Genomic DNA, 25293 nt, shown 5'->3' with positions numbered 1-25293 from the left:
AAGGGCTATCTGCGGGTGGCAGGCTTGTGCCACCGTGACAGAAGGTTCAAGGGGGACAATAAAGTACTTTTATGTGCTTCCAGCAGAAATCACCTACTTTCAACTGCTGGCAGGCACTCAGCTCAGCCAGGCCACAGACAGTGGGGTTTGTGCTTGCAGACAGCTACCCCCAGCTATCACCATTTCTCTTCTCTCTTCCACTTCTGAGCCAGCAGGCCTAGAATTGCATTTACAGGAGGCGGATCACACAGAAGAGCTGTGTGAAGGGGGTGGAGAGGAAACTGGGGAGAAATGAACAATTTTTAGGAGATAACACTAGTTTGAGATAGCAAAAATGCATCCCAAACCCTGTTTGTGCTGATCCTTGCACAAGGCTAAGCGTTCTCTCCATCGACGGCTTAGCAGGCACCCGACATGGTCAAGCACCACCCCCGAGATGTGAAGGAGCTCTGCATAGCTGCTTCCCACCTCCAAGGTGAACCTGAAGGCTACAGGAACCGGACAGAGAGCAGAGCCCCGTGCTGCCTGCACTGCTGTGGTGAGCTCACGGGCTGTGCTGCGGCAGCTGGCTTACCAGAGATGAGGGTTTGCAAAGCTTTGTCGTTTTAACCAGAGCCAGGGAGGCTGTGCATACTCCCTAGTGCCAGCTGAAGAGAAGCAGTAGTACTCATTCAGCACACGGCAGAGGAAAAAACAGCCCAGCACTTGAATTGCCTTTCCCTGTCGAAGTAGAGTACTTCTTTCCTGCATGACTTCAACACAAAGGTCAGGTGCTCTTGAGGATGAAGCTTTGCTAATTCAGGTTAGGAACTGTGTATAAAGTAAATGAATCATCAACATGAACACCAGAGCAAGGCTGAAAGGAGCAACTGCAGAGGGAACCAGTGCAGCAGTCTGGATTAATGAAATGAGTCAAGTGAGATCTTTCCATGTTGGGCTGAAAATTTCCATTTATTTTGAAACTTTGATGCACTTTAAAAGGAATCATTTGATCCACCGCAAATACAGTGGAGACTAAAAGAGATTATTCCTACAAGGATAACAGGTTAAAGGCTAACAGCTCCCAGTTATGCTCTTGCTTTTGAAAAGCTCCCATTCTGCATAGAAACATCACTCTGTGGAGAGCTTGCCAAAGCTTGGACAGCCCTTGGTGCCCTGATCAAGACTTTCTGTTTATTTCTAAGGGCGTAACTCTTTGTACGTTGTGCACAGCTTAAGCACTCAACAGTAAACAGTGACAGCGGTGAGACTTGAGCTGCTACTTACAAACCACTGGAACCTGTTTTTATTAAAGGCAAGTCACAATAAGCAGCAGAGCAGCACCTTTTGCCATCCAAAATCACACCTGCCTTGGAACTTAAGTCCTAGTTCCCATGCAAGAGAGACCTAAACTTGTTTCAGCTCAAAGTAAACCACAGAGAACAGATGTGGCAACAAGCCACCTATTTCACTACTTCAGGGGGAACGTGTCAGTGCCTTGCATTGTTTCAGTAGTGCCCAGTCACAGATATGACTCTCCCCCAAGCCAAATCATCAGCACAGACAAGTAAGCACGTGGCAGAGTTAACCTGCCAAGACCCAAGTATGCCTCTGTGGGGCTTGGCAGCAGTGCACACTGCATTTTAGAGTCGAGGGGTTTATGGTGGTTTCCCTCTTGCAACACCTCTTCATTTTGCTCACAGGAAAGCAATGTGTGGAGAACAAACCAGAATTGCTCATCAAGGGCAAGGCTGTCTGGAAAACTCCAGCTTCATGTTACAAATGCAGCAGTGACTAAGGCATGGTGTGGCCAAAGGGAAAGGATGACAACAGAATGGTGCCCAAAGGAACTGGATTGTCCCTGATCCCCTTGCGGAAGAAAACCTCCACAGAAATAGATCCCTTTTAGAGTAGGTTATAAACAGTGTGGTGCAGATCTCCATACAGTTCCACAAGTTAAAACTGACCTGTCAGTTCGACCAGATACAAACATCCTTGTGCTCCACATCCCACATTCTCTATTGTGCTTTGTTATTATCATGCCCTCCGTCCCCGACAGCACAACAGATCAAAAGCAAACCCTGCAAAGTCAGGTACTTGCTCCTTGGTATTTAGGTCTTTGATTTGGCTCCTGTGGGATAACATCCAAACGACAGCAAGAGGGAGGCAGCAGCAGTGCTTGCAGCTGTTGTTGAGGTCCTTCATCAGAGGCCACTTACTGAGCGGGGAGAAAGAAACAGATTCTGCCCATGAGCTCTACTCGTGTAGGTCGCGGACCACCGAGCAGCCTGTGCAGATCGTGCACACTGAACAAGGCAGGACAGGATGGAGCCTTGGCCCGGGCTGCCCAGAGAGGCTGCGCAGTCTCCTCTGGAGAGAACCCAAACCCCCTAATCCCGGGTAGCCGGCGTTAGCAGAGGGTGGACCAGATGATCTCGAGGTCCCCTCCAAACCCCACCATACTGTGAATGTGAAGTACTTCGCTTCCGTGTCTCTCTGCGACCGGTAGCATGGGCACGGAACTGTCCCACGCGTTCGGCAACCGGTCAGCAGGGAACAAACCGCCAGGGTTTGCGCGCTACATCTGCAGCCCCTCCGACACCCCACTATAAAGCGTGTCAGCTCTGCGCCTTCTCTCAGCCCACGTCCCGCCAGCACGCTGCCCAAGGAGGAGCAATTTCTCGGTTATAGCAGCGCTTCCTTCTCTCCGGAGACAACCTGAGCGCCGCTCAACTCCTCTCTCCGTGGAGGGACCGCGAACCTCGCAGCCAGAGAGCCCGGGAGGCGAAGAGCGCTGTCCCGATCGGGCCTGCAGCGGCGCCTCGGTCGCACGCCCAGGTGCTCCCTCAGCACCAGGACGCGCTAGGCGTCGGCTCAGCCCGCTCTGGAGAGAAGCTGCAGCGTCTGTCTGAGCACCCGAGCTCCGTGCCGCCGCCACCCAGGCACCTCGCAGAACCGCGCTGCCAGAGCCAGCCAAGCCTGCAACCTCACCGCGTAGCGGACCACGTCCTCATCCGCGTCGCGCCGCTGCCCGCCCCCACTGCCGCCCGCGCCAATGGCCACCCGCCGCAGCCCCTGCCTGCTCGGACCGTGCCCGCCCCAGCCGCCGCCCGCGCCAATCGCCGCCCGCCCGGCCGGGCCCGGCCCCGCCCCCGCCGCTGTTGTCCCCGCGGCCGCAAGGGGCGGGAGGCCGCGCGGCCCGTGGCCAATCGGAGGGCGCCGCTGCCCCAGACCCCCCAGCGGCAGGCACGGGCGGGGCCGTGGCGCGAGTGGGGGTCGCGAGGCGGAATCCTGGCGGCGGGCGCGCGCGCGCCCCCTGGCTCCTCGGCGTCGGGACCGGACCATGGCGGCGGCGGCCGCTCGGCGGCCCTGGGCCCTGCTGCGTCTGCTGGCGGCCGTTCTGCTCTTCCCCGGGGCTGCCGGTAAGTGAGCGCTCGTCCGGGGGAGAAGAGGCGCAGGGGAGGGAGCGGGCGAGGTGGCGCCTGGGACAGGTGGGAGGAGAACGGCGGGGGGCTGCGTGTCCCCGTCGGTTCCTTTCAACAACATGGCGGAGGGGCCGGCTGGGGCGGAGTCGCCTTCCTCCCCCCTCCTCCCCGCGGTGTCCGAGTCTGGTGAAGCCCGAGAGCTGCTCGTCCCTTTTGTTGGTGGTTCCGCCAGAGGGGCCGCGGCGGGGGATAGGCACGGTGCACCAGGCACGGTGCACCAGGCCCGGAGCGGCAGTGGCGGCTCCCGCTGGCGTGACGGTGATGGGTGAACGCGACAGCCGTGGTGGCTCCCCCTGACACCCTCCCGCCGCCAGCGCCCGCCCCGGCCCGCTCGGCATAGCGCCTCGGTGGTGTCCTCTCGGTGTAACTTTTCCGCGCTGCTGGTCTGGGGAGGGTGCCGAGCCCTGCCCCCGGGGGTGCACCTGGCCCCACTCCTGCCTTTTTTCCGCGGGCGCGGGTGGCCGTGACCCGAGAAGGCAGCTTGATGATCGGTGACGGAGCACTTCCTTCCCTCCTTGCGGCAGAGTGGCCCATGAGGGGGGCCCTCTCGGGAGGTGCCGGCGTGTGCCGACTCCGGTCCCGGGCCGGCTGGACGCTGCCGTGCTGAGGGGTCTGCCTTCGCTCCCAGCGGCGCGCTTACCCCGCTGCCGCGGGGGGAAAAGCCAGCAGCGGCGGCCAGCCTGGGTGCGTGTTGAATGTTCCGTGTAGCGAAGGCGAAAGACTCCCTCCGCTCCCACGTCAGAGGCTCGGCTCCGTTACGCGGCACGGTGCGGTGCGCTGGCAGCGGCTGCTCGGAAGCAAGCACCTCGGTGTCTGGGCTCTGTTACCGGTCGCTGTAGCCAGACAGGCAGCTGCCGGCCTTGCGGGGAGCGAACGGCATGGAAATTGGTGAATGTTGTGCAGTAAATTGGGTTCGTGACTGCTGCCTTCGGGACCTCTGCTTTCCGGTCGGGCCGTGCCGTTGGCAGAGCTAGTGCGCGAAGCAGGAGTTCTTAATAACATTCAAAAATGCACGGAACAGATGTTTTCCATTTTAAAAAAAGCCTATTTTGTTCTTCGGTTAGCAGTTTGTTTCCAATGGGGTATACAAATGTTACAGACACTCTGATTTGTTTAGGGTTCACTTTTACCTGGAGTTAGATGATGATGGCAGATACACAAACTGTGTTTTGGCATAGGTTCACTTCTGAAATTGTTCTGTGATGGGTTGTGTTCTGCTTTGAGTTTTAAAGAGGAACAGACTGCTCGAGGAGGTGGTAGTGTCCCCATCTCAGGAAGTGTTTTAAAATCATTAAATTCAACAAGGCCAAGTGTAAGGTCCTGCACCTGGGTGGGTGCAATCCCAATCACAGCGCCAGGCTGGGTGGGGAATGGCTGAGAGCAGTCCTGAGGAACAGGACCTGGGGGTCTGAGGTGATGAAAAGCTCAACAGCAGCCTGCAGTGTGAGTGCAGCCCAGACAGCAACCCTGTGCTGGTGTGCAGCAAGAGCAGTGTGGGCAGCAGGGCAAGGGAGAGGATTCTGCCCCTTGACTCTGCTGTCCTCAGACCCCATCTGCAGTCCTGGGGGCAGTTCTGGAGCCCCAACACAAGCAGGACCTGGAAGTGTTGGAGCTAGTCCAGAGGAGGCCACCAAGATGCCGAGAGGGCTGCAGCAGCTCTGCTGTGAGCACAGGCTGAGAGAGTTGGGGTTCTGCAGCCTGGAGAAAAGAAGGGTTTGAGGAGACCTTGGAGTGGCCTTGCAGGATCTGGAGGGGGCTCCAGGAGGGCTGGGGAGGGACTATTGACAAGGTCTGGTAATGACAGGGTGATGAGGAATGGGTTTGAACTGGCAGAGGGGAGGTTGAAACTGGATGTTAGGAAGCTCTTTCCACTGAGGGTTGCCCAGGTGGCACAGGTTGCCCAGGGAGGTTGTGGCTGCTCCCTCCCTGGAGGTATTCAGGACCAGGCTGGATGAGGCCTTGAGCAACCTGTTCTAGTGGGAGGTGTCCCTGCCTATGGCAGGGAGTTGGAACTGGATGAGCTTTGAGCTCCCTTCCATCCTGAACTGTTTTGTGATTCTATGATCACGTAGAAATGGTACTTCAGGCCCTGATGGTATTGGGTTGGTGGTCGGACTCAGTTGCCTTAGAAGTCTCTAACAACCTTGCTGACTGATTCAGTGAAGTGGAGGGGCACCACAGCTTTTGTCAGCTCTAAGACATGCTCATCTGAGTTTTTACCATGCTGTTTGTAATTCGGTCTCAGGTGAGAGCTGTGCTGTAAAGAGAATGTGGCTCATTGCACTAAAATGCAGTGCTAGTTGCCCATATTCTTACTGAGGAAGTAGAACCTTTACTGTGGAACCAGTGCAGAGAGCTGAAGTTAACTGTTGGTGGTTCTTGTGTTCTCGTGACGATGCAGCAGGTTTTAATAGTGCAAGCTTTCTTATGTGGCATATCCAATTTACACACTGGAGGAAATTCTACTTTCATTTGACCTTTTAGTACCTCTGTTCAAAGATTTCACTTAATCTCAGCCATGAAATTAAGGTCTGAAAGGTTTAGGTGCAAGCAAGGCAACGACTTCCCTGCAGAATCTCAGGGACAGGAGAGGTATGGGCTTCCTTTTCCCCCTATCCAAAGGTACGGGGCAGAGGGGAGGAATCCAAGGTTCTCGTAGGCAGAAGGTTGGTGCTTAGTGCCATGGTTTAGTTGATCTTAGGTAATAGGTCAGACCTGATCTCGAAGGTCTCTTCCAGCCTGGTTCGTTTGGTGATTCTGTGTTTGAATGCTGGAGTACTAAGCTGACATCAGTGCAAGGTATGATTTGCCACTGTTGGTGTTGTCATGGTTTGACAAGGGCTGGACTTTTTTCTGATTGCTGCCTTTCTTCACCCTACTGCTTGTGCCAGTAAGTGATCTGTCTTGTGGCATGGTTTGTATGGAGGCCAGGCAGGTAAGGAATCACAGTAGGTAGCTGAGGTGTAGAACAGCCCTAAGTTTTCAGCTGTGTCAGCCATGACCTTTGGCCTCTCAGACTCTGTGGAGTCCTCTCTTGGATGCTCCAGCATTCACACAGTGGATTCCAGTTGCAGATACGAACACTTTGTGTGCTGGAATGGCTTTAAAAGTGCAAGTGAAGGAGATCTTTATTCTTTCTGTTTTCACAGCACAGCAAAATTATGGTAAAAGCTGTTAATGGTAACTTTCTTTTGCTTTTCTAAAGCATCCTCTTCTGTGAAAGAGGGCAGAAGCACAGTCTGGGTGTGTCCTGCTGTAAGAGACAGGAGCTCTGCTGAGCTCTGTGGGTGCAACGAACCTGTCCGTTGGGTACCTACATGGCAGAGAATACAGCGCTGCTGTTCTGGGGTTTCTCACGAGGCTTTATCACTGCTTGCAAATTGAGGATAGTGCCTCCAAGTCGTTTATCTGTTTTCTTGAGAGCATCACTTTGCCAAAGCCTGCCTTTTTTTTTTCCAGTGGAAGTTTTGCTTCACAGCGATGAGTGAAGTGCATGTGAAAGTTGTCCAGGAAGTGTGACCTCTGGTGCTGCTACTTTACAACAGCTGATGAGTGTCTCTGAGAGGGATAAACGGGTGGAAGGCACGGTGGGTGAAAAAAACGTGCCCGTCTTCTAGGTACTGCAAGACCTAAACCTTTCTGTGTCTTCACCTAGCAGGGTTCAGAGATGAGTCAAGTGTAGTGTTTGAGGGGATCGTTTGAATGTCTGCCTGAAGTGGCTCTGCAGGATTTCAGCAAAGATCCATAGCCTTGTGCAAGGCTAAAAATAAAGGCTTTGTGCCATTTTCTTACTTCAGAAAGACAAGAGGTACAGACCAGGCTGGCAGGTACATGAGGGTTAGTGCATAGGTGCACTTAATTCTCTGTGCGGTGTGTTCTGAAGGTGGCATTGGCTGCTGAGCTCCTGTGGGCCAGCCTCTGTTCAGTCCTGTCAGGCTCTCTGGTTTCACTGTGCCATTCCAGCCTTCTGGGTGCTCAGTGTGGGCTTTCCAGTCTGCAGCACCTGTGGAAGAGAGACATTTTAAAAGGGAATCCAAAACTCTCAAAGTGGGAGTGTGAGTACTCAGCAGAAGAGGTTGATCAGACTGAGGTGTGAGAAGTGTGCAGCTGGTCACTTGTGTGACAGGACCTGCTACAGGGGCTCTTGTCGCTGCATTGTCTCACTATCTCCTGCATTGGGAGCCAGTCACTTCAAGCAGGAGTGGTTCTGTGCAGTGGGCATGGTGCAGTTAGGAAATGCAGTGGAGAAGGCACTAAGTTAGCTGTGTTGGCCCAGTTTCTGTTCCTGGCTTGCTGTGTAACTTCGGTGCATCCCTTCCGCTGTCTGGACTTTGATTTCCTAAGCCTCAGGTCAAACAGGCATGGCTTTCCGTTGGCTGCTGGGAGAACGTGGTGCTAGCGGCTCCATGTAGACATGTTGCAATACCTGTACCATGGCAAACGTGGCCTGAGGCTTGAGTGAGAAGGTAGCTGAGGTGTCAGGTTTGTTCACAGCTCTGTGTTGCAGTCGTTCTGCATGTGTGCAACTAGTCCGGTGCTGCTGTCCCTCCATGGGTGAGCCAGCACAGCCAGAGCATACCGAGGTTGTTATTACTGCTACGGCGCTGCCTGGCTTTGGTCCTGGGAGTGCAGGAGGGAATGGAGGGAGAAATTTGAAGTAGTGGTCTTCCTTCTCCAAGAACTTGTGCACTTTGGAGAGCAAAACTTGACCATCTCAGGTGTGATTAGTCTGTCCTCCTGCTCCCCTCTCCTTGCCCCCTCCTTCACCAGTGCAGCTGATCACTGAACGAGGAGATTGAGTCATGTCAGGTTCAACAGGTCTGAGCCATAGTCTGCCTGTGTTTGCAGGTCGTGCAGAGTTTGAGTTTTAATGAGGATGAAACCTTTATGTGCCCTTTCCTCAGTGCAAAATTGAGTAATAAAGTATTAATCTTGGGTAGTCAGCAGCGTCTTGTTTGTCACAACTAAAGCCGTGGTTATTGTGGGGAAAAAAGCATTATTTGTATTCAGTTTGGAAAGAGCAGAATTGCACTTACGGAAGTCTAGGTCTGGAATGTGAGGACCTGCAGTGGAGATTCAGCTTCTGTGCCTGGAGACACCTGAGGTTGCAGCCTTCCCTTTTTAACACAGCATTGCGTAAGGAGATGTCTCCAGCTCTGAAGTCCATTTTCACCTGCTCATCTCCTAACTTCTCTGTTTTTCCTATTACAAATCTCTTCAGTGTTGTTCTTTAGTGTTCCAGTTCTGTGTGGCCAAGAAGATTCCTCTCAGTGTTTTGAACTTTTCTGTAGCCACTCGGAACTTGCTCCTGTGGTAACAGGGATTTTTCCCCTCTGCACGCAGCACTGCAGTGTTACTGCCACCTCTGCACAAAGGACAACTTCACCTGTGTGACAGATGGGCTATGCTTCACCTCAGTGACACGGACGGCAGACAAGGTCATCCACAACAGCATGTGCATAGCAGAGATCGACCTGATCCCTCGGGACAGGCCCTTCGTCTGCGCCTCCTCCTCTAGGGATGGGGTCATCACTGTGCCTCACTGCTGTGACAGAGACCACTGCAACAAAATAGAGCTCCCCATCCCAACACCAGGTGAGGGGCTTGGGCATGCTTGGAGGGGATGCTCTTTCCTTTGTTACCAGAAGTCCATTAGAGTGGAGGATTCACGTTCAAAGTTCTTGGTGAATTTGAACACCCTGAAGTGCAGGTTAGACTCTGCAAATAAAGCTTCAAGACATTTGGAACAAGAAATGTAATCTTCTGGATAGGGGTGTGAGGGCTCGTGCAGGTTAGAAGGAAACTCTGGCTAGACCATAGTCACTGTTGTCCTTTGTAATGCTTATTGTGATTCTTGAGTAAGCTGCTGTGTAAAGGCTCTAACAGACAGTTCACTGTGGAGTACAGTACGTTTATCTGCAGCTTTACCATGTTGTCCTCTTTTTGCTCTCAGGCCCTACTCCAGGAAAAGCAGCTTCCAATCTAGGACCCGTGGAACTGGCTGCTGTGATTGCTGGACCTGTTTGTTTTGTCTGCATTTCACTGATGTTGATCCTGTACCTGTGCCACAACCGGACTGTCATCCACCACCGCGTGCCAAGCGAAGAGGATCCCTCCCTGGATCGCCCTTTTATATCAGAGGGAACTACCTTAAAGGATTTAATTTATGATATGACAACTTCAGGCTCTGGCTCAGGTACTGCCACACTTTTAGCATCAATTGCTCTGTGTTTAAGAGCCTGCCAAGGCGTCAGGGTTTTTAAATATTGTCCAACAGACTCAGCATTAGCTGTAGAAATGACTAGAAAAGCTGCCTGCATGTGGATTGGTTCAGTATCAGCCAAGACTCAACCTGTGAAGTAAAAGAAGTTGCTGCTGCTGTTCCTCACCAGGGCACAGGCTGATGTGCAGGGAACATCGCAGCTGGCTATCTGCGGTGTTTTGTTTCCTCTGTTGGTAAGACTCGGTCACTCCTGCAGAGCATATCTGAATTAGCATTTTCTGTGGGGTTAAGGTAATTGTGAAGTGTTTTTTCTTTAGCTTTAAGTGAGCAACTGGCGATACATGGAGAATATTCTGGATTCTAAGTGCAAGTACCCATTTTTCTGTCTGTAGGACAGAGGCATTATGCAGACCAGATCTGAAGAATTTCTCTCCCTTGATTTCATCAAGAGTTAATCCTGATTTCAGCAGTTGTCGCTCTGGAAAGATGAGGCAGTGGTCTTCTCACTGCATACAGTCTCTGCTGTTGCAGTCCTAAGATAGTTCACAGTATCACCAAGGTTGGAAGAGACCTCACAGATCATCAAGTCCAACCCTTCACCACAGAGCTCAAGGCTAGACCATGGCACCAAGTGCCACGTCCAATCTTGCCTTGAACAGCCCCAGGGCTGTTGGTGGGATCATGGTGGTTTGACGGGCACTGATAAGGGATGGTGTGCCAGATAAATCCTCCTGTGAATAAAAACTTGGGAGTCTGTGCGTGCTAAGATGCCGTAATGGAACAGGGACCTGATATTTAGTAGTAAGTAATTACTGAAGGTTAAATCTCCTTTCTAGGTTTACCTTTACTTGTGCAAAGAACAATTGCAAGAACTATAGTGCTGCAGGAAAGCATTGGGAAGGGTCGCTTCGGAGAGGTTTGGCGTGGGAAGTGGCGAGGGGAAGAGGTTGCTGTGAAGATCTTCTCCTCCAGAGAGGAGCGCTCCTGGTTCCGAGAGGCAGAAATCTACCAAACAGTCATGCTGAGGCATGAGAACATCCTGGGGTTCATAGCTGCAGACAACAAAGGTTTGTAACACACTGAATTAATTTTCTTCATTGTGAGCCCCATCGGAATATCTGTGGAGGGGAAAAGGTTGTGAGGGTCCAATTTAGAGTAGCAGAAACCAGTTTTGTCACCAGAGCACTTCAGAGTTGGGCAAGCTTGCCACAAGTTTAATGAAGGAGCAGTTTCTATTTCTGAAAAACATGCTTTGTTTAAAGCTGAGAGGTGACTGTTCCATGAAGTGTAACGTCTACAAGCAAGGTGAAATAAGTTCTAGCTGAGCTTGGTTTCAAAATGTAGATGCCTTATCCTGTCAGCCCGCACATCTGCTGAAGCCCTGTACCTGTGCTTCCCTGGTAGCCTAATAAGAGAAGTGTGCAAGAGATCATCTCTAATCCTGTTCTCTTAATATAAAGCAGGAGCTAGAGGACTCATTTGGAAGGCAAAAAAGGCCTTTTGCTCCCCTTTTGATTTGAATTCCTTTAACAATCCTTTCTCCGTGGCTAAAAGTTCAAGGTGTTTTGTGTCCACTAGTTTACAATGTGTACCACTCAGTGTTTATCTGTCACTTGTGTGCCTGGGGACATCTGCAGGTGTCCTTCCTGGTTCAGCGAGCAGTCACACAGCAAGCTAGTTTGCTCACCACCAGTACTTTTCATTCTCTTGTTCCTCCTGGAAACCTCACTTTTGGCCAGAAAGTGAGGTGGGTTTTGACTTTGATTTTGAAGTAATGAATTCAAGTGGTACTTTCAGGCTTCTGCTTTGGGAGTTAAAGTGCACCAGCCCCTGGTAACTGGGAATAACGGTGGCACACGTCGGGTGTCTGTGTGTGTGTGGCACTCACGGCAGCATTCTCTTGCAGACAATGGTACATGGACTCAGCTGTGGTTGGTGTCAGACTATCACGAGCACGGATCACTCTTTGATTACCTCAATAGGTACACAGTGACAGTGGAAGGAATGATCAAACTGGCTCTGTCCACTGCCAGTGGCCTTGCTCATCTTCACATGGAAATTGTTGGCACACAAGGTAACCTTACGACTGCTCAGCCATACAACTGTATAGATGACACTGGAGTGCTTTATAGCTTGCATGCATATAGCTCTTCCTTCCTACTAGACCTCTCTTCTTGACTAGAGCATTTGGCTTTATCAGGGTGTAGCTGCTTTGCACACAGCTATGTACTGGTGTGATGGGAGGCAGCTATCTCACCACAGATACCAAGCAAATCCCTTGTGGTGCTGAGTGAATGGAAAAGTGTCTGTTTAGGACCTGTGGTAATTTCTGAGTCAGCAGAACTTCTTCATTTGGAAGGGTTTTTTACCTTCCTTTCTATGCTACATGCAGGTTCTGGGATTTAATAATACTTCCTGCAAAACACCTGCTAAAAGGCACTAAGTAGTGGTGCCTGTAGTATCTTAGCTTTGATTTGGGTCAATTTCCAGAGATACTGGAAACTTGTTTTCTCACAGTAGTACCTGTGTGTGTGCAATAAACACCTGCAGGAGGAGGGAAAAGAGCATTAGATTGGAGTGACTCAGTAGGAACTGAGGGCTCTTGTGGACAGTCAGCTCACAGTGAACTCATCCAGGAGTTACCCTGATGCACACAGAGCAGAGCTGGAAAGAGTTGTGTATCTTCAGACAAAATCTGCACAAGGCCCAGAATAATGGCAGGTAGCTGATTTACAGATGTGCTTCTGCTTTGTTTCTGCCCTTACAGGCAAACCAGCAATTGCCCACAGAGATCTGAAATCCAAAAACATCTTGGTCAAGAAAAACGGAACCTGCTGCATCGCAGACCTGGGGCTGGCAGTGCGGCACGACTCAGCCACTGACACCATCGACATCGCCCCCAACCACAGAGTGGGGACAAAGAGGTGACAGCGCTGAGGGCGTGTCAGGGGTCTCCCGTAGTGAGGTGCTTTTGCAGGGAAGACACTCAAGGGAACAAACGCAGGAATGTGTAAATAATGCAGATGGAGCTCCTAAGCACTGCTGTACCATCTGATAACTCGCTTAGCAGGTGCTTGGAAAGCATGTTGAGCCTTGGCAGAGTACTTGGAAAATTCTGTAGGGTGCAAGTGGGAGACTTTCATGAATGAGTTTTGGAGACTTCACTGTTGTCTGTTCTTCTCTGCCTTATCTTGCATGGAAATGCTGCTTGCAGCCCAATCTGGAGTGTAAGACAAGCTTCACACTTCAGAAAATGGAACATTTTGCTTTCACTGTCTGTATCCTCTGTGGTAGAACACACAAGGTGCAGAGCCCTGAATGTGGGCTTGCATGGGATTGTGTTTCTGAGAGAAACAGGGCAATTTAGAGCAGCAGGCATCTTTGTCAACTAGTGCAGAAACCTGACCCTCCAGACAGTAATAAGTAGGTGCTGATTTCCTCCACTCTGTGCAGGTGTATAGTGTGCAGAGGCGGCGGCACTGACAGAGATCCACCACAGCAGGTCTGCAGTGTGGGCAGGTTTTGTCTTTTGGGTGCCTGCAGGCTCAGAGTGTGTCAAACTGCAGTCTGTCTGCCTGGGTTCAGGGCTATGTGTGATTAACTTCAGCCTGTGTCCAGGCAGTGCTGGAGAAGAGTCTGCCTTGATGTTGCTCTATCTCTGATCCATACATAAAAAAATCATTTTTGTTATATCTTCTGTGAGCTGGATGGAGGGTGGTGATTGTTGGTTTAGAATGACTTAGCATGCCCCTTTGCCTGTGGCTTTTTGGAGGAAAAAAAGCATGAAAGACTCAGTGAAGAAAAGACTTTAGAACAAGTACTGGGCATTTGGCTGTCAATGGCATCTCTGCCGTGCTCATCTTTTACTGATTCCAAACACGCCACACAAATGGGCAGATGAGTTTTGTGTTCTGAGCTACTACTACTGGACTGCAAAGTGCTGGATGTTATTGCTTCTCTCAATCCACAGGGACCAGCAAACCATCAGACTGGTTTGGAATTTGTCGTTGCAGCCACGCAGGACTTGGCTTTCTCTGCTGCACCTGCCTGCAAAGAGGAACAAGGGGCATATCAGTGCCCTTCTGTAGTCTGATCTGTGCAGAAAACACCCTTCCAGCTGTCTCTAGATCCCAGTTAAAAGATCTCTTCTTGTGCAGGGGCTGTTCAGTTGCTTGTTCACCTGCCTCATGCTTCTTCACAAGAGTAAAGCTGTAGTAAGTGTCTTGCTCACGCAGTGGGCAGAAGCAAGACTGAGTCTGTCTGTCACATTAGAGACCTGAGTCACTCCTACCTCTGACATTGTTCCTTCCCATAAAAGGCTCAGGCCCCTCTTCTTCCCTCTTGCATGTTCCTGGGTAGGTAACTGCACCCCTGAAATGTCTTCTGTGATAAGGTTCAGATCCTGCCTTTCCATGACAGTTTTAGCTCCCATGAGCTGCCACTGCTGGTACCTCTTCTGCACATGGAAGCTCTGTGTGCAAGTTCAGGGAGATGTGACCAAGTTCATATTCTTCTGATGGTTATCTGCTGTAAAAGTATGTGATCTAGGGACCAAGCAAGGCACACTCTTAGGTGAGAGATCTGGGTGCTGAGCCAGGCTTACCCTTCTCTGAGCGAGTCTTGATTTCAGTCCTGTACAGAGGCTGAGCTTTGCCAGAGCGTGTGAGCTGTGTGTGTTCACGGCTCAGCCTACAGAATGAAGCAAGCAGTGTGAGCTTTAAACTGAGGAGGAGATGGAATCCCTTTCTCACTCCCTGAGGCAAAGAAAAGAAAATAGATGCTCAATCTTGTTTTCTTTTTATTTTGAGGAGTGTGGCCCAACTGTCACTTGTGGTAGTTGAAACAGGCTGTGTTTTGAAAGAAGTTTGGCTGTGAATTGCACTTAGCATGGGGCCTCTCTGCAGTCTACCCAAACCATGAAAATTCAGGCTGTGCTTGTGAGAACAAACCTGGTCCAGATTTTGCATATAGGCCCTGCTTAAGGGTGCCAAGCTCCCTATGTGTCATAAAAGAACTTGAGGCACTTAATGCAGAGCTTTTGGGCTGCAAGGGGTGGGAGAGGAGGTCAGCGAGCACTGGAAGCTTGGCAGGGCCATGCTTAATTAGCACCTGTGAGTGTCTTTGTGTGACTTCCCCTTCTGTTCCTGGAGGGACCCAAGCTGCAGCCCTTGCTCAGGTCAAGGGTAGCCTGCAGTGCTATCTCTGACAAGCAGTGCATTTCACACTGACAAGGGGCTACCTGTTTCTGTCTTGCTGTCTGACAGCTGTGGCATGCCTCAGCTGGGACTGCACCAGGTGACCTGCTTGCCCGTCACCTCCCTTGTTTCAGCAGTGATCTCCCAGGCTTTCTGAGCACTCAGTCCCCATTCCCTGTGTTGGGGAGGCCAATGCCAATCTAAATGCACTGATGGAAGATCATGGTAAGAGGTCAGCTTGCCAATAAATTCAATGCAAGTCATGTTTGAGGAGTGCACGTTTTTTTCTTTTGCAGGTTTGAATTCAGCTCCATTCAGGCCTTTGATAGCCATTCCTGCTAACATCCTTGTTCTTGGGGTGATTTGTAGAAGCTGAGACAATCTCCTGTACTGCCTGTGCAAGTGATTCTGTCCAGCAGCCTTAGATGGCATTTGGCTTGGTGTTTTTTCAGCTCTGTTGCTCTTCTCATCCCCACATGGTCTTAAGATAGATCAAATATTCTTTCTTTTAGGCACATGAAACAGCATAAGATTATCCCATAACACAAAACCCTTGGAGAGCATTAAAACACCCCTAGCAGTCTTGCATTCTTGACGCAAGTGGTTTGGCCATGAGTGGCCTGGAACAATTTGAGCCTTGCCCATATCAGAGACATGCATCATCTCAAGGCTCTCCTGCCACTCAGTAGACACTATTGAAGTGAGTTTGACATTGCTGCTTGGACAGCTGTGCTGTGCTTATCAGTTGTGGGGAATTGATGTGCCTGGGCAGTAATCTTATAAGAGAGCTCTGATGGACTCCTTGCATTTTTGTTCTTGTTGGTAGCCTCTACTTCCTTCTGTGTCATTTCTGTGAGGCACAGCAGTGCTGAGAGTTCTGAACAGTCTGAAAGCCCTGAGACTTAGTTCTGGTGTGTCTTGTGTCCCACTCACCATCCCTGGCATCAGGAGAAGAAAATCTGGAGTGCCCATGAAATGAATCTGAGCACAGGCTTCTGTGGCTGCCCCAGTTGTGGCCTTACACCTTGTTCCACCCCAGTAACCTGCATGCTGGTTTTGTACCTGTGCTTTCTGAAGCCCTCCAGTCAGTGTCTGCCTGCTTCACTGCTGTATCAGCTTGGGACCAGAAGAGCAGTGCTGTGGAGAGGCACCTGAGCTCTGCTGAACCTCCTGTGCTGGACTGAGCTGGCAGAGCTGTAGCAGGCTGTGACAGGAGCTTGCAGTTGGTACTGACTGATGGCAGCAAGCACCACTCGTCCGCTCCAGCAGGGATGCTGCTGGCAGGAGCTCGCACAGTGTGATACATACTGACACTTGGCTTGGTGTTTCTGCACGAGGCCCAGTCACTGAACCAGGTGACAGTCACCTGGATGCCATGACCAGCTTTCAGCCCTCCAGTGTCTGACACTGATTGTTGCAGGACATGTAGTATGGTAAACTTTCCTTGTGAGCACAGTTGTTAATATGTAACCCAACTTCTAATCAACCAAAACATCTTCTAAAAAAACTTGGCGTGGGTTATGGCAGGGCTCAGAGATTATGTGGTGAAGCAGCAGCTCCTGCAGTGGCAGGGAGTTTTTGTTTCCAGTTTGTCCTTAGCAGTGCTGCTCTTTTAACTGGCCTTCAGGTCTGTTCCCTCTCGAGCCTTGCTGGAGAATGTTACGAGTAGATGCAGATCCCAGGAGCTAGAGCTTCCTCTTGCAGGGCCCCTGGAGCCCAGCCAGGATGGGGTTCTGTCTGTCCCAGCCCATGTGTGTAGCTTTCTTGCTTGGGATTCAAGCAGTGGTGAGACACTGAGCTGTGCACCCACATAAAGCACTCTCAAGCATGTATAAACAGGAGAGTGGGCAGCCAGGCCTTTTCCTTCTCTCCAGATGGTCAGGACTGAAGTTGTGTTTCAAAAGCACACTTTCCCTTCTGCAGTCTCACAAGTCCTTGCAGGGTTACGAGTCCTTTACCCTTGATGTGCCTAGGGCCCTCTCCTGTGCTCCACAGCCTCACTCATGCCTGTCTGCAGTGGCTGACAGGCACCCCTCGAGGCACACAGGGGTGCCAGTGCATAGAAAGAGCAGAGTTAGAGGCATTGTGGTGAGCAGGCGCAGGGTGCAGTCCTGCCAGCTTAGTGACTGGCAGCTGTCTGTGCAACTGACCCTTTTGTTGTCCTTTTACTCCCAGTCCCCCTTTTTGTAAAGGTTTCCCCATCCCTGGAGGTGTTCAAGACCAAGTTGGGTGAGGCCCTGAGCAGCCTGGGCTAGTGGGAGGTGTCCCTGGCCATGTCAGGAGACTGGAACTTGGTGATCTTTAAGGCACCTTCCAAGCCAAACCGTTCCACGATCCCTTGATAAGCACTGCGGAGGCCTGCAGGCCGCCCTTGACTCCACAGTCCTGCCTTCCTCCTGAGCAGCAGCAGCAGCACCCAGGCTGGCCCTGCCTGAAGCCGTGCCTGGGCTTTCTCCAGAGCCCATCGGTTAGCAACTGGAGGCTTTTGGCCTTCGTTGTTGTCTGCCTGATCCTGTGCCTGTCAAGTTCAGGGCTCTGTTTGTTCATCACTTAATGTTTTGCTTGTGCCCCTGTTCCTTTGCTGATAATTTTCCCCAATCTTTGATTGGATAACCTTAAGGAAGTAGATTTTCCTTTGCTGTCTTTCACAGCAGACTAGGTTCCAGTAACCAATACATTATTGCTGTATGGTAATGTGGGGTCTGTGTATTAATGTCGCAGGCTTGGACGTGTGCCTCGGTGGCACTGAACTTACAGTATTTGTTATTGATGTGTTGAACTGCAAACAGGTATATGGCCCCCGAGGTGCTGGATGATTCCATCAACATGAAGCACTTTGAGTCCTTCAAGCGAGCAGACATCTATGCCATGGGCTTGGTGTTCTGGGAGATCGCTCGGCGCTGCTCCATTGGGGGTAGGTGCAGCATTCATAGGCTGGGAGCTGCAAGTAACTTGCAGACCAAGAATCGCTGCGAGTAGAGAACTGGCTTTAAAGGCTGCAGGGTGGCAGACAGCCTGCCCCAGACTCTCTGGCTGTTGCTGCTGTACAAAACTCTGTTTGTTCCACCTCTGGGTGAGCCACAGCTGCTGAGGAGAACAGGAAATACCCTTGTCTGTGTTCATTGCTTTCTGAACTCTTGCACAGAGAGGAGAAAAGGACGGAGGGCAGACAGCACAAGTCAGGGCTAGCTGTCACATGCTCAGATAACATCCACGCCTTCTTTGAAGCAAAAAAGTCTGCTCCTGAGAAGCATCTGTAGCACAGCCTATGGAAGGGTTAAGATAGCCTCCATCTTCAACACATAGAGAAGTGGCAGCACTAAACGTTCTTCAAGGGTACTGCCAGCACTTGTCACAGGATTTTCAGTCGTTAAATAAAAGCAAAGCAGCGGTAGGGCACCTGTGGGAAGAGCTCCCTGTTCGCCGCAGTGACGCTGTTCTCAACCCCTTACAGGAATCCATGAGGACTACCAGCTGCCGTACTATGACCTCGTTCCTTCAGACCCTTCTGTTGAAGAGATGAGGAAGGTTGTGTGCGAGCAGAAGCTAAGGCCCAACATTCCAAACAGATGGCAGAGCTGTGAGGTACTGCCCGACTTTGCTAGATCTGCTCACATGGACACCAGGGCCCTTGCTGGGTTTAGTGGCCTGAAAACTCTGCTGCTTCTTGAAGGGAGAAGGGTTGCTGCTTCTAGAAGCAGCTCACTTCATTCAGGTCTTTGTGGCACTAATGAATGACACTGATACTTGGTTACACATTAGTATTTGATGTGACTTCACCCAAATTAATAGCCGACCCTGCTGGGGGGTTCCAGGCCCCCTTCCTTTGGAGCACAGGTGATGCCAGTGTCAGTTGAAGCTGCTCTGAGTCATGCTGCTCAGGAAGCAGCACTGTAGATAAATCATGTAGCTGGTGGGAACTGACTGAACTGTCCCAACAGCAAGTTGTGGGGCTGTGTTTTTGATTTGTGCCCGGGGCAGTCTGATGCACACCAGTGTTGTGGCTGCTGCTGAACTGTGCTTACACAGCTTCAAGGCTTTCTCTCTTCTCTGCTTTCCCCCACTGCTGAGTAGACTGAGGGTGGGCAAAGGCTGAGAGGGAATGCATCCAGGACCCCAATGGATCAGAGCAGTGTTCCACACCACACAGTGTCTTGCTCAGCAGTAGAGCAGGGTGGAGGCTTAGTTTTCCAGGTGCTGCCTAGGAGCTAGCTGGGCGTGGGTTGCTTGGGTAAGCACTTGGGTTGCACTGGTACACACTTGGGTTTGTTTCACTGAGTTCCCTTTGTTTTGGCCTGTTCTTCCCCTGTGGCCTGGTGACCTGTTCTCGTCTCAGCCCAGCAGCTTTCTCAGTTTTGCCTTGGTGATTCTCTCCCCCATCCCACTGAGGCATGCACGAGCAAGGGACTGTGTGGGGTCAGCTGCCTGCCCCCACAGGGCAGCAGCAGGGGCAGCAAAGGTACCTGAGCTAGCCAGCTTTGTGCCAGCTGCTGCAGCTGGAGATCTCTCTCCAGGAGTGCTGGCTTGGAGCTCTCACCCTCGGGGGTTGTTGCCCCATCTTGGTATGGTAAGGAATGTTCTACAGATTGACAAGAGTAGCCTCTAAGCAGTTCTCATCCAAAACTAGGGGGTGGCCTTAATAGATTGTGTGTCCACTCTGAAAGGTGAACGTGGTTGTTAGGAAGCTGAGACTCTAAGCCAAAGTCCTAGAAGTGAGGTGTGCACATGGCTGTGCCTCGGGTGCTGCAGCAAGGTCATGATGCTGGCAGTGGTGTGCATAGTAGCCATCTCCTGCCTTTGCAGACACCTTTGTTCTTAGAGTTGGCTCCACCAGGGCTCAACACAACACCTGGTGATTCCGACTGCAGCAGGGGCAAGGCGATTGGTAAGATCTGATGTCCTGTAAATGGAAGAGGAAAGGGTTCTGGCACATGCAAAACGGATCCATGGGACTGCAGTGCTGGCATTTTAAACAGTTCTGGTTTTCTGCAAACAAAGTAAGTGTTTGAGGGGTTTTACACCCTGCACTCTTCCGTGGAGCTGTAGCACTCGCGATAGGTGTCCGAAACGTGTGGAGCGGCTGAGGCACAGCAGAGGCTGGCCTTGGAGCAGCAGCAGCAGATAGCATTCCTCGTCTCTTTACAGGTGACTCTGCCTGCCTGCGCAGGGGCGGCAGCAGTGACCCTGTCTTGTCTCTTGGCAGGCTCTGCGGGTGATGGCCAAGATCATGCGCGAGTGCTGGTACGCCAATGGGGCCGCCCGGCTGACGGCGCTGCGCATCAAGAAGACGCTGTCGCAACTCAGTCAACAGGAGGGGATCAAGATGTGACCCTGGGTTTGCCCCGAGGGAACACTGTCACACGCCCCCACTGGAGTGGCTGTGAAGAGGATCAATTGTTCTACCTCACTGGGGGAACAGAAGGATATTGCTGCCTTTTAGTACTTATAGGAACATCACTTGGTAGGATCTTTGTGGATGTGCTGAGCAGTTGTGTCGGGTCCTTTCTGTGCACTATGAGCCTCTTTCCTGGGTTCTTTACAAAGCATCGTGTAGTCTGGTCTTGGTTTTATTAACGTCTGATGTTGTATTTGGAAGGTCGATGGCTGGTCTTAACTCGCAGCTAATCCTGCTAAAGACAGGAGGTCGCTGTTACAGCCCAGCTGGTTCCCAGCAGTGTCCTAGAAGGTGCGGATGGCTCCGGAGGCAGCTTCACTCCTGGCTGGTACAGTGACTCTCCTGTCACAGCTCTGGGATTCAGTGTGAGTGTGCTGATGGAGTTGCTTTGATAGTTGTTCAGGTAATTCATCTCTTGGGCTCTTACCTTGATTTGCAAACTGACCTTGCTCAGTAGCAGGAACATGACTTATGCAACTACACCTGATTGCTGGGAGGTTCCCACTTTCTCAGAACATCACCTTGCCTTCAGACCAGATTGTATTGTACCAGAAAGTGCCACTTTGGAGCCTCTTCCTGTGCAGCAGCAGGAGCAGACCAAGCCTATGGTACACTTGGTTTCGCAAACACATTTAAAATCGGCTGTTCCTTTGTCTAGCTAAAAATCTGAGTCATGTTCATTTCAGTGAGTCCATAATCCATGGAGTATCTTTAATTTCACCAAAGTCTGACTCTAAACCACTGTAGTAGTTTTAAATAGTGTAAGCTACTTAACTAACTGTCTTATTTTGTAATTGTCAAATCACGAATCCTAGTTTTATATAAGATTTTTACCATGGTACTCCTGAAATGCTTGGAGTACCTGCCTGCTTCAGAAAAGCAGAGAGGGGTAAGAGGTTCTTAAGGGAGACTTCTCTCCGTGAAATCAAACGCAAAGAGCGTGTTTTCTGTGCAGTTCTGCAGAGCCTTAGGGCTGAGAGAACAGTATTTGCAGTTAAACAAGGATCAACTGCACCTGTAAAGAGGGTGAAGTTATTTGAGCTTTTGCACTTGAAAGTTCAAAGCTGCTTATAAATTTTCTGTGCATATCTTTTGCATGTGCCTCATACACAGAAAATGGTGAGCTGCAGCTCTTTGGGTACGAACACCAGAGGATTCCAGCAATCCTCTTCATAGTGACAAGAACAAAGCTTGTGGGGACTTGTGTTGTAAGAACACAGAGGAGTATGCATGGCTTTAGTCAAGATTTGCCCGAGACTTTGAAGGACATCACAGGATTTTCACAAACTGCTTTTAAACCGAAAACATTTCTGATGGAGAGTGGGGGAATTAATATGGAGAATTCTCTGTGAAGAACTTTCTGTTGCTAGGGTATTTACTCTTCAGTTGCAGTTTTAGGAAGAGACTGGTTGGCCTTCTGATTTCATTAATACCCAAAGCACTCAGTAGCGTTTCAGTGCCTGGCAATTCATGTACCAACTCTTACTCTCAGAGCACATCACTGTCCATCCAACTCAGAGAGCAGCCTTTACTGTGCTCTCTTTCCCTCAGCATCCAGCCCTCTTGAGTTTTTCAGAGCTAGGAGCAGTGCAGGGTGGTTGCTAACAGGAGCATAGCTGATCCTTCCTCACAGTTTGCAGTGAAAGCAGAAGGGTGGGTGAGCCTAGTAAGAAGGAGCTGTGTGGTGAAACAAGACTTGAGCAAGGGAAGCACCTGGCTGACTCTTCCACACCTCCACATCCTCAGTGCTCTCTTGAAGATGGGTTTAGGGAACTGCATCATCCAGAGGCTGCACTGCAGGTAATTAAATGCTTTATTCCTGCCTCCTGTAGGAGCTGGGTTTGCAAGGTGCAGCTGTTGCGCTCACGCTTGTTTGGCATTGTCTGAGTACTCAGGCTTAGTGCTTCAGGCCTCTGTCAAAGCTGGGTCGGAAATGACGTCTTGCAGGTACTTGCAGTGCACTGTTGCCTTTGTGCAAGTGTGCACACAGCAGTTGTGGCTGTTCTGAAGAACGGTTGGAGTAAACTCTCAGGTCTGTCTGCTTGATGTGCCTCAAACAAGCTTTGTGTGTCTAGAGAAGTATTGAAACTAAGCAGGTCAGCATCAGAATAGAATTTACTATACTGACATACTAATGTCAGAGGCCTCTTTGTAAAACAGCTTTGTCAGATCTAGAGCTGTTCATAGGTGTAGCTGGACCTTTGAACACGTTAAAATGATGCTGTTGATACTTTAGAGACATCAGGTTATTGGCATGCTTTCAGGTTTTTATAGTCATCTGGAAGATAACATGAGAGAGCTCCCAACATAGTTCACAAATAATTCCATTAGTAGCTTTTCTAAGCCCCACCAAAACCTTAGCACCCTAAGGGTCAGTTTCCTAAAATGCAAGTTGCACCTAGAGGAGAGTGCAAAGCAGGCACGCAGGTTGTGCAGCCAGCTCTGCAGTGCCTCTTGCCTCAGTCACTGGTCTGCTCTCTCTCCTGAACTGGTAGCAGCTGCTCTTACGTGGTTCTGCTTCTCAGCTGTGTAGTAGAAGCTTGTGAAAGCAGCGTGGGGAAGATGCTTGTTGCAGGGTGTGACACCAGGAAGGTGTCCCACCCCAGTGGGAACACAGCACAGCGAGATCCTGAGTAGAGCTGTCTGTATCCTGGGTTCTGACACCACAGCTTGGAGCTTTGTTGTTCTTTTCCATGATACTAACTGAACACCTTTTACAAAGGCTGTGTCTGTATATATTATGTACCTTTGAATGTTACCTGTGTGAGATCATATCTTCTCTATATGGGCACAGGTACACCGAAGTATTTTTTGAATTAAGATTGTAAAATCAGCAGATCTGCTCTTGGAAATCCAGGGGGACCAAAATATTTTAGCATTCAAGATATTAATTTTGTATCATTTCAAGTATATACCAAAACAGTTTCTGATGAATACTGATGCAAATGTTTATTGTAAATATTACAAACCTGATGTATTGAGATGTGTGGATTTTGTCAGTCTGACATTTCAGTGGCGTCGAAGCCTCAGTTTGGTTTACAGACTCGTGGTGTGGACAGGTAGAATGTGGACATGGAGAATGAGGAGCACTGGAGGTAGCCTGATAATGAAAAGCCCAAAACACTGGTTTTGGAGTGCTGGAATTCTTCAGGGACCTTCCATCCCCAACGCTGGAGTTTTGGGCTGTTTCTCAAGCTGACTTGCCAAGCGTGACAGGCCGTCCCCTGCAGGAGCTCCACTGTGCTCCCAAGTGAGACTCTGTACATAGGGAGAGATGTGGGGCCTGCCTGTGTGGGACAAGAAGGTGTCAAATGACAGAGGCTGTTCTATTCCTTTCAGTGCTGGTTCTGAGTGTGACTGCCATGAAATTCACCTTTTAGTTAGTTCCTTCTTTCTGTTGTGCCATCCAAATGCTTGCAAGGCATTGAGTCGTTCCGTGTTTTAAAAGCAAAATAAAGTTCACCATATCAGTTGCTTTAAACTCAAATTACCTCTGAAGAGACCAAGGTACATTTTACCTCGTGTATATAGTGTGTGTTTTCCAGAGCACTCTCTGGGCCTGCAGTTTCACGTTCCTAGAAAGGTGGCTGTGATGAAGCCCACAAGGTCAGCGGTACTCACTGTATTGTCTGGTGCCCCAAACACTTCAATTTCGTGTTGTATTGTATTGGCAAGTTCGCTGCTCTGTCACTGTAGCACCTGCCCTTGCATAGCTGTGTGAATACTGCCTTGTAAATGTTAACCTCTGGGGTGAGCTGAGGATCCTGTACAGAAGAGTGTCACTTTTTAAAAGCCTCCCCATCTGCGCATTTCCCTCCTGACCCGATGTGTTGTGTTTGTAGAGGGTGCATCGCCGTGGGCTGTGCATAGCACAGCAGAGGAGCGGGTGCTCGTGTTAAGTGCTTACACTACAGTAGAGAGATGGAAGCAGTGGAAATAAACAAGTTTTGTTTTTTTTCACCAGGCGTGAGTTGTCTGTCCAAGGCAGCAGCTGCAGGTAGGTGTGGATCTGGCTGTGCTGGAGGGGATTGTCCCTGTGCACAACTCCATTTTGGACTGGTCTTGGGTTTCTGAAGGAGGGAGAAGATGTGGAAACAACCCAGACTGTGACATCTCACCCTTCCACGCTGGGGCCTGCTCCCATGGGTTGTGGCTCAGACATACCCAGGTAGCATCATCAGAAAGTCCTCCTTCAGAGGGGGGAAGTCGTCAGCTGTCCGGGGCCCGTGCCCTCTGCTGTCACTGGATGCTGCTTATTTTAGCTGAAACTGACTGTAAGAGCCTGACACTGGTTGCAAAGCCCAGACTTTGATGCCTTCCCCTTTTTCATCCGCCAGTCTACACCACTTGTTTTGTTTCTGTTGGAAAGCAGCAAAAGCTGCTTCGTTCTCAGCTGCACCGAAGCTTTCACACCGCCCACTCCCGGCTTTGCCGTGCTCGCAGGCGGTGTTCATATGGAAATGTGTGGATGGCAGTCAATGAACTGCAGAGCTTCAGAGGCTGTTAATTGAGAGTGTTGCAATGCCTCAGAGAGGGAGGAAAGCCTATAATGCCCTTCGGGCGCTTTAAAAGCCCTCACCGTAGGTGCTGGGCATGATGTAATTCTTACCACAATTCACAGCACAGTAAAGCATCAAAGTCACCTTTGGGAGAGGTCCGGGTTGTTTCCCTCAGCATTCTCGTTCAAGAAGCAGAGAAGTCTAACCTCATTGCTGATCCCAGGGGGGTTAAAATGCAGACTGGCAGGTAGCTTCACTTTTCAGGTCCTTTGCTCTGTGGAGAGAAGTTGCACAAAGTAAAGCTTTTAAAATTCCTCTCCAAAACAATAAAATAATTTCCTAACTTAGACTTGATGATGATGACAGATTCTTATTTACCCCATTACCTTCACAACAAACTGTGATTAGTGATGTAGCTCACGTTATCTAGTGGGTTATCCTTCCAGACTTGAGGTACGCAACATTCTTTGCCTATGACAGGACTTTATGAGCGCTACTGTGCACCACATGTTCAGCT

The 25293-nt window shown here is 50.4% G+C and overlaps 1 protein-coding gene across 3 annotated transcripts; it reads left to right on the top strand.

Moving 5' to 3' along the window:
- The first annotated feature begins 3188 nt into the window (after positions 1–3188).
- On the top strand, positions 3189–24237 carry TGFBR1 (transforming growth factor beta receptor 1). Of its 3 annotated transcripts, XM_064161281.1 has the most exons (9): positions 3189–3401; positions 8808–9059; positions 9418–9660; positions 10524–10754; positions 11594–11761; positions 12455–12611; positions 17672–17796; positions 18337–18467; positions 20086–24237. In XM_064161281.1, exons 1-9 carry the CDS (start codon positions 3323–3325, stop codon positions 20209–20211), a joined length of 1512 nt encoding a protein of 503 aa, XP_064017351.1. In that variant the 5' UTR covers positions 3189–3322; the 3' UTR covers positions 20212–24237. The 3 variants fall into 3 exon arrangements, with proteins under 3 accessions (XP_064017351.1, XP_064017349.1, XP_064017352.1); XM_064161279.1 differs by lacking the exon at positions 20086–24237 and having other exon boundaries at positions 18337–18813; XM_064161282.1 differs by lacking the exons at positions 17672–17796; positions 18337–18467; positions 20086–24237 and adding an exon at positions 13141–15145.
- Positions 24238–25293: the final 1056 nt, after the last annotated feature.

This window comes from Pogoniulus pusillus, chromosome 21 (assembly GCF_015220805.1).
Source record: "Pogoniulus pusillus isolate bPogPus1 chromosome 21, bPogPus1.pri, whole genome shotgun sequence".
In the NCBI taxonomy this organism is placed as follows: Eukaryota; Metazoa; Chordata; class Aves; order Piciformes; family Lybiidae; genus Pogoniulus; species Pogoniulus pusillus.
Note: the sequence above shows the minus strand (reverse complement) of the source record. Positions and strands in the feature narration are given on the sequence as shown.

Bases quoted from the DNA above. Each gene is read 5' to 3' on its own strand.
- TGFBR1 (XM_064161279.1), top strand. From the start codon at position 3,323: ATGGCGGCGGCGGCCGCTCGGCGGCCCTGGGCCCTGCTGCGTCTGCTG. The intron at 9,060-9,417 runs GTGAGGGGCTTG...TTTTGCTCTCAG, and splicing joins GCTCCCCATCCCAACACCAG to GCCCTACTCCAGGAAAAGCA. The intron at 10,755-11,593 runs GTTTGTAACACA...ATTCTCTTGCAG, and splicing joins CATAGCTGCAGACAACAAAG to ACAATGGTACATGGACTCAG.